A 14,846-nucleotide genomic window follows, 5' to 3' on the forward strand; every position below is an offset into this window, starting at 1 on the left:
ATGTATGGACTTTGTGTGAAGCACATGTTTCTTACTACCGGAGACACCTACTGAAAATATTCAAAGCGAAAGTACACGCGGCGCGCGCTCTCGGGCCTCCATTGCGGCTCTTTGGCGCGCGGGCATGGCCGAGAGTAACCTCGGCGCCGAGGCAGTGAAAGGGTTACTCCAGCAGCGCCCTGCAGTAACCCCCGCTGGTCACCTCTCGGGCTCAGTCTGCAGCCAGGGGAAGGCCCCAGGTCTGCCAGCCGAGGGAGGGCAGCCCCCGACGGAGGCAGGCGAGCAGGGCGGCCCTCCATTGGCCCAGAGCGATCACCTCATCCCAAAGCCGTGATTCAGTATTCCGCCCTCCGTCTTCAGGGAGGCGGGAGCGGCGCGAGGAAGGGAGGGAGCGCGCGCAGGGGAGGAGGCAAGCAGAGGCACTCAGGAAATAATAAAGCATATATATATATAAACCCAGCGCAGGTCTCTGCCTCTATTGTGCACCAGAGGTGGAGGCTGTCCCCAGAGCAGTGTCTAAGGCCCCAGCATCTCGTGTGCAAGGCTGCCTGGGAGCTGGGTGCATAGCCATGGATTGCACATTTGAAGGTATACATGTTTTTTCCTTCTAGGTACACTTCATCTTGTAGCTCTAAAGGATCTAAAGGTGCATCATGTAAAGTGTGAGTAGTTCAGCTAGTCCTTTTTTAATTTCTGGTAATTTATAGGGCTGCATTTTTTTGCAAGAAAAAACAGGTCACAAGTAGGATTTGCTATGAAGAGGGACAGGGTGACAGTTTCTGAGAGTTTAGGGGTTCGTCTGGTGCTGCCTTTTGTTCTATCTCCTATTTGTAGTCCAGTAATTGTAATGGGAAAAGCAAAACTACATTTACCAGAAGGTAACAATTCTTTCTAGTTTCTACTCTGGTTATTGTAGTCCTGTATTTGCGTTGAGAAAAGCAAACCTTGCCTGTGCACTAGAACATTATGTAATACAGAGTGGGAAGGCTTCAAAGTGTTATATGGTAGGCATTTAGGTAGCACCCGTAACTCTCCTAGCTTTTTGTAGCACTATAGGCTTATGGACTCTTGTCTAGACGTCAGACACCTGGGAAAACTCACCAGTGACAATTCTGCCCTAAATGCACTGTACCCACCAGCACATACACAAACAGGCAACAACATATCTATCTATCTATCTATCTATCTATCTATCTATCTATCTATCTATCTATCTATCTATCTATCTATCTATCTATCTATCTATCTATCTATCTATCTATCTATCTATCTATCTATCTATCTATATCTATATCTATATCTATGTATATCTATCTATATATATATCTCTATCTCTCTCTCTCTATATATATATATATATATATATCTCTCTCTCTCTCTCTCTCTCTCTCTCTCTCTATATATATATATATATATATGTATATATATATATATATATATATCTCCAAGAAAGAAGTGACTCAAACAGATGGACTCGCCAAAGAACACAAATATATTTCTTCTACAATGTTTCAGCTTCCGCCTTTCTCAGGTAGTACAAGATGGTTTCCTCAGTGGCTGCACAGAGGATACTGCTGGAATTTCAAAAAGCATCATGAATGAAGATTCCATTTGGAATGTGGAATCAATGTAGTCGTGAAATCTCTTGATATGTGCAGTCATCAGGTGGTATTGTCAGTGATCTTCAGTCCATCTGGATGCAGTGATTTTAAACGGTCCATCCAGATATTTTCTCTGGAATCCAGTAGTTCTTCCTGTGAGACATGTTCCACAGGGAAAATCTTAAAATCTGATAGTAAATGATCCTCACGGTTAAAATGATTGGCTGCAGGCTGGTCAAGTTTCTTATTAATAATTGCCGATTTGTGGTTCCTGAATCATGTATGGAGGCCATTCACTGTTTGGCCTACATATTGTTTTTTACAGCTTTGGCGTTGGCACTGAATCGCATAAATAATGCATGTAGAGAGACATGTAAGATGCTGTCCTATTCCATAGGTCCTTCTTGTCAGAGAACTAGTTACTGATGATGTTTGTAAAACGTATTCACACATGATGCAAGTTTTAGAGTCACAGCAATGAACCCCTGCATGTGTAACAGCTATCCTGAGTTCAGCTCTCACAATAAGAGATCGCAAATTTGGAACTCTGCGGTACGCAATGACTGCCGGTTCTGGAAAAACCTTTTGCAATTTTTTACAAGTGGACCGTAAGGGAAATGTTTTTTTGCATTATATTTCTGTATTTGGGAGCTGATAGATGATAGTCGACCACAAATGGAATCCTGTTTCTGTTGTTGGCATTACAAATAAGTACTCCTCTGGGTTACTGCAAAGACATGTCAATATGTTGCTGTATGATATGCCAAGGATAGCCTCGCCTTTTAAATAATGTAGCAAGCTCATGTAGATGGTCTTTACAGCTGTCCTCATTGCTGCAGATGTGTCTTAGTCTGAGTGCTTGGCTGTAGATGAATCTGAGTTTAGTGTGGTGTGGGTGACATAAAGTCCAGTTTAGATACAAATGAGCATCTGAAAGCTTGTCGTTACAGATCAGTTATAATTTTCTGTTCATGAATAGTGAGTAGCACATCCAGGCTAGGGAGCTTGCTCTTTTCTGTATGGAGTGAATCTATTAACAGTTATGCTGTATCTCCAGTGAAAGAAGCTCATGTGTCTTGCAAACAACTAACCATACAAATGCACATTCCTAGGTAATGTGTCCTTTTGCATTATATCACTTTTTGGTACAGTGACAAAGGCCTGACATTCTTAAACGTATGCACCAAGGCAAGTGTCTGGCATTGCATTCCCTTGGCAGCATGACACCTGCTCGAACAGGTAATAAATAAATAGGTTGAGAAATTCTTTTTTCCCCCTCCATCCTTTTGAACTGCCACAGGATTTGTGCAAACTCCACTAGTAGCTTTGAATATTCAATTTGATTATAAAAGTGAGTTTATCATTCCTGGCTCGAGTCCTGGTCTTTCATTTAAGAAATTAGTGCATTGTGGTTGTTATAGTCGTTTCACTTTAGCCAGTTGGACAAGTTTCCTGATTTGTAGAAGGAAAGTCCTGCTTGGAAAATTGCCTTGATGGAGCTATCTGGATATCCTGCATCCATCAGCTTCTCTATCTTTGAGAAATCTACGATTAAATTACACAAAAATTTCCAACCTCAGACTGCCCTTTAGAATGCATTGGTATCTGGTACTTCATTTCTGTTGATGTGAACCTCACGACAGCTCCCAGGTTGCATTAGTTTGTTACATGAAGCCCTAGACCAGGAGGTAGGGTGTGTTAGCGACTTGTGCGGCTCAGGAGGGGAGAGGGAACATCTTCCAAAACAATGTACCTTGCTGGTTAGATTGTGTGCCCCTGAAATGTATACTGCTTTCATTGATCCCCTTATGTGCCCAAATGAAGGACATGTGCGAGAAAGACTCCTGAGTGATATGGTCAAGTGTGAAAATTAAGATTTGGTTCTATGTACTTTAAGGTCGGTAAGGGCCTAAACGTCTCTAGAATTGATGAGATGTTAGTAAAAGTGGCAGTCGGGTCAGTAAGGTACAACAAAATGTAGTTGACAGAAATAGAGATTATGGTGACTAAGCCAGTTCCTACGCCACTGGGGCTGCATTAAGTTACATTATTTAGGAGAGAAGCAAACAGCTTAGTTGACAACTCACCTCGTTGCCCAGTTCCGAAGCGTTGTGATATTGTGGCACTAGTATGGACTGGGTCGGTGACTATTCTGTTCTGCAAACCACTCGAGTTCAGCAAAGTAGAACCCAGTCTCACGAACTGCAAAGTACGTAACATAAGAACTTAGTTTGTTGAGTGAGCCAATCGCCTTTTTTGTGTCCAAATTAGCTATGCCATAGGTCGAAGTCGAAGATTGCTTCAGTCGTAGTGGTGGACTGCAAACAGTTTTTGTACCTTAAGAGCACTGACGCGAGCCAGGATGAAGCCAAATTGGTTATAGGGGATTTGTGTGGTTGAAGCATGATGTATCCAGTTGGCCGGCACCAAATCAAATCTTTTAAAGCCAGCATTGATTAGTGATCTAGGACCGTATAATCTGTACACAGAGGGATGTTTGGTTTGAAAATGTAGTTAAAGGTTATTGGATCGCAGTGAAACCTCTTTTGTGCCTGTCCTTTCAGCCTACAACTCAGTATTTTCCTGGAACCCTTTGGGAGCAGGCCAGTTCCATTGTGCTGCATTTTGCATTCCCAAGATCCTGAACAAATGTTCTACTCTTTTCAAATTACTTTGTGTGTTCTCAAGTCATCATGCTTTTTTCTCATTTCTTTGTGTTAGTAGTAATTCTGGCATGACTGCCTTCTTATCCAACGAAAAAATGAAAATGCATAGCCATGTTCAGTACAAGCATTGGCAGAACCAATCAGTCTTACCTGTTAAAAACGAGTAGCAGGTTACTGGGTTTGCCAATGCTTGTTTCCTTCGGCAGAGGCAAAACAAGTTGAGCAATTATTGACAAATGTAATAGTTCTGGCGCTGGCTGTCAATCAATCAATCAGGGAATTTTAAAGCGCGCTACTCACCCGTGATAATCTCAGGGCGCTGGGGTGGGGGGGGGGACTCCTCGTCAGTCGAAGAGCCAGTTCTTGATGGTCTTCCTGAAGATGTGCAGGGTGGATGCGCATCTGATGTTGATCGGGAGCTCGTTCCAGTTCTTGGCCGCGATGTAGGAGAAGGTTTTTCCACCCGTTCTTGCTCTGCAGATGCGCAGGGATTCGGCGAGGGTGAGGTTGCCGGATCGGAGGTTTCTCTTGGGTACGTGGAGGGAGATTATAGAGTTGAGATATTTTTGTGGTTCAGTGTTGTGGAGGCATTTGTAGGTGTGTGTGAGTATCTTGAAAGTTACTCTCTTCTTGAGGGGGAGCCAGTGGAGGTTTCGCAGGTGTTGGGTGATGTGTTCGTGTCGAGGGATGCAGAGGACGAGTCTGTCTGCTGTGTTCTGTATGGTCTGGAGTTTGCGGAGCAGAGACTTGTTGATACCAGTGTAGAGGCCGTTTCCATAGTCCAGTCTGCTGGTTATGAGTGAGTGGCTGACGGTCTTCCTTGATTCAGAGGGGGATCTATTTGAAGGTCTTCCTGAGGTTGCGGAGGGTGTTGAAGCAGGTGGAGGTGACGGCGTTGACCTGTCCGCCTTTTGCTTTGTCGGTACTTGTTTTGTAGTGGGTTTAATAATGTTATTGTTGGATGAGCTGCCAGGCTATCACTAATATTTAAAAAGGCTGGCAAAAAGTAAAACAATTTTTTGGTTTCAAAAAGCACACATTGCCATAAGAACTACCCTGTGTGCTAATGGACTCCTTGCGGAAAAGCAGAATGCCATCACTTTCAGTGAAGTTAGCCAGTGACTGAAATCAGCTGGCCTACTGCCCCATTTTTGTATGCTGTAGTGGGGGGAGGGGGAGAGAAAGGGGCTCACTGAAAGTCCCTATAAGTAAGTATATTATAAATATAACTTTTGTATAATCAGAAGGTCTTGTCTAACGCCAGACTTAAAAATGGCACGCTCATCTATCATGACAAGAGGCTATGTGGTCTAGCTTCTAAAGATGATGACTTTGAAACTCAGGGATACAGGTTCAAATCCCAGCCTCAGCGCTTAGTTCAACATCCTGTTGTTCTTGCCATATCACTTAATCACCCAGTGCCTAAAAATATAAAATGTGTATCAAATCATTGGTGTAATTCCCTCCTTGATGTCCACGCTCAAATATTGTCTCCAAATCCCAATCTACATACATCGCTCAGTTGCTTCCTATGTAGATTTGTTACATACAATAAATACATACATGACATCACAATGCATCTTTTCTACACACCAATGCAGCCATGGTGTTTTCTCAAAGAAAACGGCATTCAAAGATGGCCGCCAAACAACCATTGCATATAATTGTATCAGTATCTGTGTTCCCTAGCAAACCGGTGGGCTTACAACAGCTATAGAAACCCTTTTAGTTTTTATTTGCAGGACAGGAAAACATGATTCATACCTGTGCAACGAATTGGTACAAAGGGCTTAAAAGTACTGTAACCTAAAAAAATAGCTTAGCCACTAAAGGATGACTCGGAAAACAACAAAAAAGAATGAAGAACGGAAGGAGAGAGCCCTGACATAGTAAAGTATTGGCCCGCAAGTCATGGCACTGAGTACATTTTGTTGTAAGTATAGGTGCACGTGTGATCAGGGTAAATGCTTTTACTCACAGTGCAAGAAACCATTGGCTGAAATGGGCTGGCTGGTTGTCAATTGGGCAGTATCAAACTCTTAATGGCATTTGAACAGACCAGTGGATGACGAGGGGTGGACCCTAGGTCCATTACGTATGTGTTTTTTTAATTTATGATTTGTTTTTTTTATCGCCTGAGACTGGTGAGTAGCTAAAGCTGTTCGAAGGCCAGACCTAAAAACACTACTAAAACACTACTGTATACCCAACTCCAAATGTTTGGTAGAGTCTCACAAAGCAACAAACTACAAAATCACAAATGCGCTAAAAACCCCACTCAAACCCGTAATTCGTATACATGGAGTCCTGGGAAGTTACTTAGTTGTCTTATAAGAAGCAACAAAAAGGCTAGATACTAGGGGGCCCATTATGATATCGGGCAGATCGCCAATGCCGGCACGGCGATGGCGATCCGCCCGCCAAATGTCCCTGGTTTACCCCCGCCATATTAGTATGGCAGGGGGCACCGCGGCGGATGGGAAGACAGTCTGCCTCTTTTCCACTTGTCGGATTGCTGGCCAGGCGGAAAAAGGGACACAATAGGGTGGCGGTGCCTTGCAGGCACCGCCATCCATATTAGGATGCATGCCTTTCCAGAGCGGAGACTCCGCCATGGAAAGCCATGCAGGAAATCTCCGCGGGGGCCCATTGCGGGCCCCCGGGGGTTGGCGGTGGGGATGGCTGCACTGGGGGGTACCCATGGTACCCCCCATCATTGCCACGCACAAGGTGGCAGGCACCGCGCGGTGTCTGTCACGGTATGCATGGCAATGCACAACATTGGCATTAATGCACCCGCCGTAATGTTAATGTCTAGGATGCGCCCGCCAGTGTGGCGGGTGCATCCTAATTTGCAGGACCGCCGCAACTTTGGCGGTCAGTCCCGTGCTCCATTGCGGTGGTGGGCGGACAAAGTCCGCCCAACATCGTAATAGGCCCCTAGGTGTTCTTCCTGTATATAAAATTAATTAAAAAATTGGTAATGTTCTTAACTCTTTCCATGCTCATGACGGCTCCAGGCCGTCATGAGCCACTGGCGGCGTGTGCTCATGACAGCGTGGAGCGGTCATGCAACTGCGGCTCCGCCCAGGCTCCGCCTGCGCGGCACTAATTTTCCGCCTCTGCGGGCGAATTAGTGAGTGGGCGGGGTCATGATGGCTCCACGCCGTCATGAGCACACGCCGCCCATGACTCATGATGGCGGGGAGCCGTCATGAGTAAGGGAGCGCCATGCCCACCCTCTAGCCGGGCCCGCGCCGCGCGCGAATTTGCGCTGCGGCGAAAAGGTTAATTCCTTTATTTACTTTTTGTTCTGATGAATGGCAATAAAGTGGGTATCATCTTGGCCTTGATCTCTTTCCCAATCCTACATCACAAACAATCACTAAGTATAAGGGTTTCAGATTGTCTTTTAACTTTATGATGTCTCATGGGGGTTTTGACACCTTTTATTGGATCATCTACTATATGCTTCCCCTAGCCCCCCTCCAATCTGCTCAAAGAAATGGTCTTCTGATAACTTTGTCTTGTCCATGTGATGAATCAACCCACCCACTAGACTAGTTACCATTTACAAACAAATTATTAGCAAAGCCAATAATTCTTTGTTGCCTGCGAAAACATGTTGGCTTTGCCAATGCTTATTTTTTATGGAGATGTTTTTGGAAAACTTTATTACAGAAATGTTTACAAATGACGGCCCTTGCAGCACTTGTGCAACAGAGGCACGGGTAGCTATCTTGGAATGGATTGTGTTTTAAAGTATTATATAAACCATCCATTTATGGCCGCTTGTGTGTTACAAAAATACACCCCCCTCCCCCATGTGGCGTGCTGCAAACAGCCGTTGGGGACCAGTAGAAGTGCCTGGGGTGCTGTTGTTCCTTCACACCAGGAAAACAAATATCAGAAAAGGGTAAAATGATTTTTTCAAAAGAAAAATCAAAGTTTGCCTAAACAGACTGGGGGCACATGTTATGTAATCCTTTGCAGAACTGCACAGATATTATAGATGGGCCTCATGCTATCTGAGTTGGCAGTTTTAATTCAAATCTTGTGCACACTGAGAGGGTTGTAGATTGGTTCTGAAAGCTATAGACATTTCCCGGTACACTTTAGGTATGCCTCTTTCCAGTTTATTTCTTCTGGAAGGGTGTTCCGCAGAAATGGAGCTGCTCCAATTTGGGATTTAGATGTTGCGGTATGTTTTTTGAATATCTTAATTTCAAGTGTTAGCACGTGTTGCTCTTTGGGGTTTAACTACCACTAGAGAAGTTTATGAAAGAACAACTTTACCGTGCAGGTTGTAAATTGTAACAGAATTTTAGTATTATACATGCCAGTTTGAATTTGATTCTAGATTCTACCAGAAGCCAATGGAATTAAGGCAGGATCTAACTATGTTGTGTTAAATGAAATCACAGGAGTGTGGATTATACTAATGGATGCAGGAAATAACCAGTGTTGGACAATATTAATCTTCCAAATATGTAGATATGGAGCTAGGAATACTACATCTGTAGGTAGTCAATATTCTGGATTCAGTATTTTTGTAGGCCGATTTAGACAACTCGACAAAGCTGCAGAATGTCATTTATACATTTTTGTACTGTGCAACAAGGCAACAACACTAGTTTATATTAGCACAATATTAAAAAAATGTACCTAATTTCTTTGCATTCTCTTTTCAGATATGTTGCAGCTGATCAACCAGGAGAATGATTTCTCTGGCCTTTTTGATGCTCCCTTCATGAATGGCAGTGCACCCATGCACCAGGAACCCTGTCCGCCGCTGGGTCTCTCAGGGCCAGGCCCGCTGGCCACCTCTCTCGACAGCCTTTTGGGGAGCACTGACCCTTCACCTGTGGTCCCTGTCAAGGTATACCAGTCATCACTGGCAAGTTTCCAAACGCCACCACAGCAGCAGCAGGCCACCTCACCTCCGCAACTCGTGAGCATGCCCCCCGCAAGGCCGCCATCCCGCCAAGTCAAAGACGAGCCCATGCAGACGTCTGCTGCCCCCCAGCCCCCGCAACTGTTGCAGGCGCCGCCTATTCAACAAGCACATCTGCAACAAAAACAGCAACATAAACAGGTGCAACAACAACCGGATCAGTTGAAACAGTTGCAGCACCAGCAGCAATTGCAACATCCACCACCCCAGCAGGCTCAACCTCAGCAACAACAGACACCGCTGCAACCACAGCAAGGTGTGCTCCTGGGCCATAACTTCATAACTACGTCACACTCGCAGTTTGCAGCTCAACCTGTATTGAGCTACAAGAACCAGAATGGCTTCACTGGTAAGGACTGGTTGTGTGCTTTAGAAAATGTTGCTTCGAGGTGAATTGTGGGGCGCGGGAAGTCCACGAACCTCCACACTTTGACAGCTGTGATGTGAATGTCACTCAGTAAGTGACAAAACAGACATCATGTACGTACTGATCCTAAAAACACAGGTACCTTCTCTGTGCCAGCAGTGGGCATGTACTGGAAGGCTGATTTATGGTACTTCTTTTTTTTGATAACCAATTTTATTGACTCTTGGTTGCAACAAAGAACACAGCACAATTTAGAAATACCTCTTAGAAAACAAGACCAAGACACAAGCATATCACATTGGTATAAAAAACTTGACATACATACGGCCAATCTCAGCAAACCCACTTCCAAGCTAGGGATCATACCAGTTTTGTATCACTCCGACCCATTTGCCCCACATTCGGTGAAATTTCTTAGGACAACCCGATGCCACATAAAGAGGCCGTTCCTGTGTGGCTCTCAGTCCTGGTGCCATCCAGCCCCTCTGTGATGCCCAGGAGAACATGAGTAAGGACGATGGGAACCTCCCAGCCCAAGATCGCCGAGAGCTCTCCCGTTACTGACTCCCAATACCCCTGTATCGCAGGGCAAAGCCACACCTATGGAATTTCTTTTTATGGATTTTTTAATGTTACAACAACGGCACCGATGTCCCTGTAGGGCAGAGGTCTTCAAACTTTTTGATGCCGAGACCCCCTTGTAAAAACCTTTTCAGGCTTAAGGGCCCCCTTCCAACAAAAGTTTCTAGAAACTGGTACTCCTCATCACCAACAACTATCGACAACCATAAATGCGCCTGTTAGACCTCATCACATTCATCCACCCACACTTTCACACATCCATCCATCCATCCATCCTTCATCCATCCACCCTTTCATCCTTCCATCCATCATCATCCATCCACCCACAGTTTTATCCTTCCACCCATACATCCATCCTTCATCCATCCACCCTTTCATCCTTACATCCATCGTTTACCCATCCACCCTTCCATCCATCCATCCATCCATCATTCATCCACCCACCTTTTCACACATCCATCCATCATTCATCCATGCAACCTTTTATCCATCCATCCTTCCATCCTTCATCCATCCACCCTTTCATCCTTCCATCCATACATCCATCCTTCATCCATCCACCCTTTCATCTATACATCCATCCTTCATCCACCCACCCTTTCATCCATCCATCCACCATTCATCCACCCACCTTTTCACACATCCATCCATCCATCATGATCCATGCAGCCTTTTATCCATCTACCATTTCATCCTTCCATCCATACATACATCCTTCATCTATCCACACTTTCATCCATCCATTCACCCATCATTCATCCACCCCCTTTTCACACATCCATCCATCCATCATTCATCCATGCAACCTTTTAACCATCCATACATCCATCCATCCTTCATCCATCTACCGTTTCATCCTTCCTCCCATCCATCCACACATCCTTCATCTATCCACCCTTTCATCCATCCATTCACCCATCATTCATCCACCCACTTTTTCCACACATCCATCCATCCATCATTCATCCATGCAACCTTTTATCCATCCATACATCCATCCTTCACCCATCTACCGTTTCATCCTTCCTTCCATCCATCCATCATCCATCCATCCACCCTTTCATCCATCCATCCACTCATCATTCATCCACCCACCTTTTCACATATTCATCCATCCATCCTTCATCCAACCACCCTTTCATCCTCACATCCATACATTCATCCTTCATCCATCCACCCTTTCATCCATCCATTCACCCATCATTCATCCACCCACCTTTTCACACATCCATCCATCATGATCCATGCAACCGTTTATCCATCCATACATCCATCCTTCATCCATCCACCCTTTCAGCCATTCATCCACCCACCTTTTCTGTGCCTCTCTCATGGGGGGGGGGGGGGGGGGTGTCAGTATCTCTTTGCGTCTTCTTCCTCTCTCATGGGAGGGCATCTCTGTGCCTCCCTGCTGGGGGCCGACAGGCTGTAACAACATCTCACCTGAAGAACAGACACTCAGGCACATTTCTCTTGCACAGGCGCCAGGTATGAGGGTGTGTGCTTTATGCTTTACAGGCAGGACCCACAGCTCCATGCACGCAAAGTCCATTGAACTCAAAGGGCTACAGTCTCCTCCCCCAGCCACCCTCCCCTGCCCCCATCCCTTCCTCTCATCGGTTATGTGAGCCGGGCTTAAACGCCTTCAGGGACACACACAAAGCTGCACCCCAGTACTTCACAGGTCTTTAAAAGACCTTTTACTTGTTAATGAGGCTTTGTTGTTTTTCACCCCTCGGTGTAAATTAGGCCTCCGCCGTGAGCACCCTGAATCAGCCCAATGCCATCTAAGGCAAACTGACAATCTGTGACCCCCTTCCTAGGACTCCACGACCCCCCTGGGGGTCGTGCCCCACAGATTGAAGACCCCTGCTGTAGGGGGACCTATAGAGCGATTAGCCATTAGTGTGGCTCACTGGTTAGAGGCGGCAGACCCGAGAGCAGAGGACGGCCCGGGACCAGAGTTCGATTCCCGGCGCGGCAGGTTTCTGGACCAGGGTCAGCGGACTCGATAATTCTCTCGCCTCGGTGCCCACTCTGATCAGCGATCACACTCGGCAACTCTGGGCATTAGCTTGCCTCATCTTCACTAACGGCCCCACCAGACCGCCGGGGATGCCTGGTCTCACCCTGGAGATACCCATTAAGGGACCATCTCTCAGGGAAGCCAGGAAGGGTTTCGCAGCGGTCGAAGCGCCTTGGGACCCTCCGGGTAAGTAGTGCGCTATATAAATGCCTATACATTTACATTTACATTTACATAGATGTGGGTGGGTTATACAGGGTAGAACATCGTTGGAAGCTTATTTTGTTTATTCAGAATAACATATACAGCTTACATTTAAATGTTTATATTGTTTGTTAATTCAAATATGTGTAGAAACCATAACATAATAGCAACAGTAAACAATAATTCATAACTCAACACATATGGCAAAAATCATGAAAACAAACAACTATCTCACAGGACACTGGCTATTGGGCTTGAGGTCGCTTATCTCACAGTCTCTTTCAATTAAACATTGAAGTGTTTTAAACCGAAGACAGAAAAAGATCTGCTTTTACAGATCTAAAATATAGAAAAGATGGGCAGAGGTACTGACCCCATATGTAGTGTTCGTATTATTTGCCATTATTTGAACTTTAAACTTTATATAATAATTTAGGATATTATGCTCAAACTTTGTATAGATCCATAGTAATTCGAAGAATGCAGGCTTGAATTTATAATTTATCTAAGGGCCTTATTAGACTTTGACGGACAGGGTAAAAAACGTAGCAGGTGTCCTGTCTCCTGTATTACAAATCCATTATAGTGAAAGGCACTCTGAATACGGTGGCCGGGACATCGCCGCCTTCTGTATTACAAACGCATTATAGTCAAAGGCAATCTGAATACGGTGGACAGGACATTCGCCGCCTGCTGGGTTACAAGTACATTACAGTCCAAGGTACTCTAAATATGGTGGATGGGACAGTCATCGTCTGCTGTATTACAAGTGGTACAAAAGGGGGTGGTGATGGACGGAGCATCTGAATCAATCAAACACCCACACCCAGTCAAAAGATCTGGGTTTAATCCATCACCGTTCTTTAGTCCACTCTGCCACCCCAGTTCAGACATGGCTATATGCAAATCAGTCTGACCCTGTGCCTCATGGGAACAGTCCAGCCCGAACTGCCAAGCCATGTCTTCCCTCGACCGGAAAAAAGCTTCCGAGGACCGGTTTCTGGCATTCCAAGTGGAATATATATATATTATAGTCAAAGGTACTCTAAATATGGTGGACGGGACAGTCGCCGTCTGCTGTATTACTAGTGGATTAAAGTGAAAGGTACTCTAAATATGGTGGACGGGACAGTCACCGTCTGCTGTATTACTAGTGGATTAAAGTCAAAGGTACTCTAAATATGGTGGACGGGACAGTCGCCGTCTGCTGTGTCACAAGTGCATTATAGTCCAAGGTACTCTAAATATGGTAGTCGGGACAGTCGCCGACTGCTGTATTACAAGTGCATTATAGCAAAGGCACTCTGACTACTGTGGACAGGACATTCACCACGTTTTAGTGGAGTACCAGGTACGTCAGACTCTAAATAATATTTGGCATAAAGACCGTTGATGGGCCTATCATTTAAAATAAAAAAAATACCACTAGTTTGGACCATGTATTCGCACTCAGCCTTCCTTTTTGCATGCTGCTCATCATTTTGTTGCAGAGTGTCAGTGCTCGATTCCTTGCATATCCTATATTCTCGACGAATATAGGATATGTAATGCAATGGTGGAGTGAGCTAAAGAATGATGATGGATTAAACCCAGAGCAGTTGACTGAGGTGAGTGTTTGATTTGCTCCAACGCTCCGTCCATCATCCCCTTTGGTATCGCTTTGTTCGCCCTAAGTTGGCTGGGTATGCCCAGACGTGGGTCCCTTACTCACTTTGCCACTGACGGCGATGGAGTGAGCTAAAGAATTATAATGGATTAAACCCAGATCAGTTGACTGGGGGTGAGTGTTTGATTTGCTCCAACGCTCCGTCCATCATCCCCTTTGGTATCGCTTTGTTCGCCCTAAGTTGGTAGGGTATGCCCAGACGTGGGTCCCTTGCTCACTTTGCACTGGATTCAAGCTAGCCTACCTGATGACTGCTGATTAGCCAGAAACCGGTCCCAGGATGCTTGTTTATAGTCCAGGGAAGACATGGTTTGGCAGTTCGGGCTGGACTGTTCCCATGAGGCACAGGGTCAGACTGATTTGCAAATGGCCATGTCTGAACTTGGGTGGTGGAGTGAGCTAAAGAATGATGATGGATTAAACCCAGATCAGTTGACTGGGGGTGAGTGTTTGATTTGCTCCAACGCTCCGTCCATCATCTCCTTGGGTTTCGCTTTATCCTATATTCTCAGCACTTCTTTATTGCTTTATGAGATAACTGCACAAAGCTTATTAAACTTGTTATCTTTAGTTTTGGGTAAATTTAACATTAGAATATTATTCCTCAAGATGGTACAAGGAGAAGAATCAAAAATCCTGTCCTTCGTAGCAGATGGTAGGCTTGATTAGAAATACCCAGTATGGGCAATTTCCCAATCAAGCGATATATGTATATGTGTGAGTTTGGTTTTTTGCAGCGCACGCTGTCTGCTAATTTTGCTAACTTGGCGTTGGGAAGTT

General features: G+C 45.1%; 1 protein-coding gene across 10 annotated transcripts in view; it reads left to right on the forward strand.

The window, feature by feature from the left end:
- Positions 1-14,846, forward strand: part of SREBF1 (sterol regulatory element binding transcription factor 1) — a 109,586-nt gene that overhangs the window by 11,691 nt on the left and 83,049 nt on the right. For 8 of the 10 annotated variants that reach the window (XM_086940842.1, XM_086940836.1, XM_086940835.1 and 5 more), the window contains exon 2: positions 8,959-9,570. In XM_086940842.1, the coding sequence (XP_086796968.1) occupies positions 8,959-9,570 (612 nt within the window). Of the gene's footprint in view, positions 1-483; positions 589-8,958; positions 9,571-14,846 lie in introns of those variants that run through there. The other 2 variants (XM_086940838.1, XM_086940837.1) reach the window with 2 other exon arrangements.

The sequence above is a fragment of the Lissotriton vulgaris genome, chromosome 10 (genome assembly GCF_964263255.1).
Source record: "Lissotriton vulgaris chromosome 10, aLisVul1.2, whole genome shotgun sequence".
Taxonomy (NCBI): domain Eukaryota; kingdom Metazoa; phylum Chordata; class Amphibia; order Caudata; family Salamandridae; genus Lissotriton; species Lissotriton vulgaris.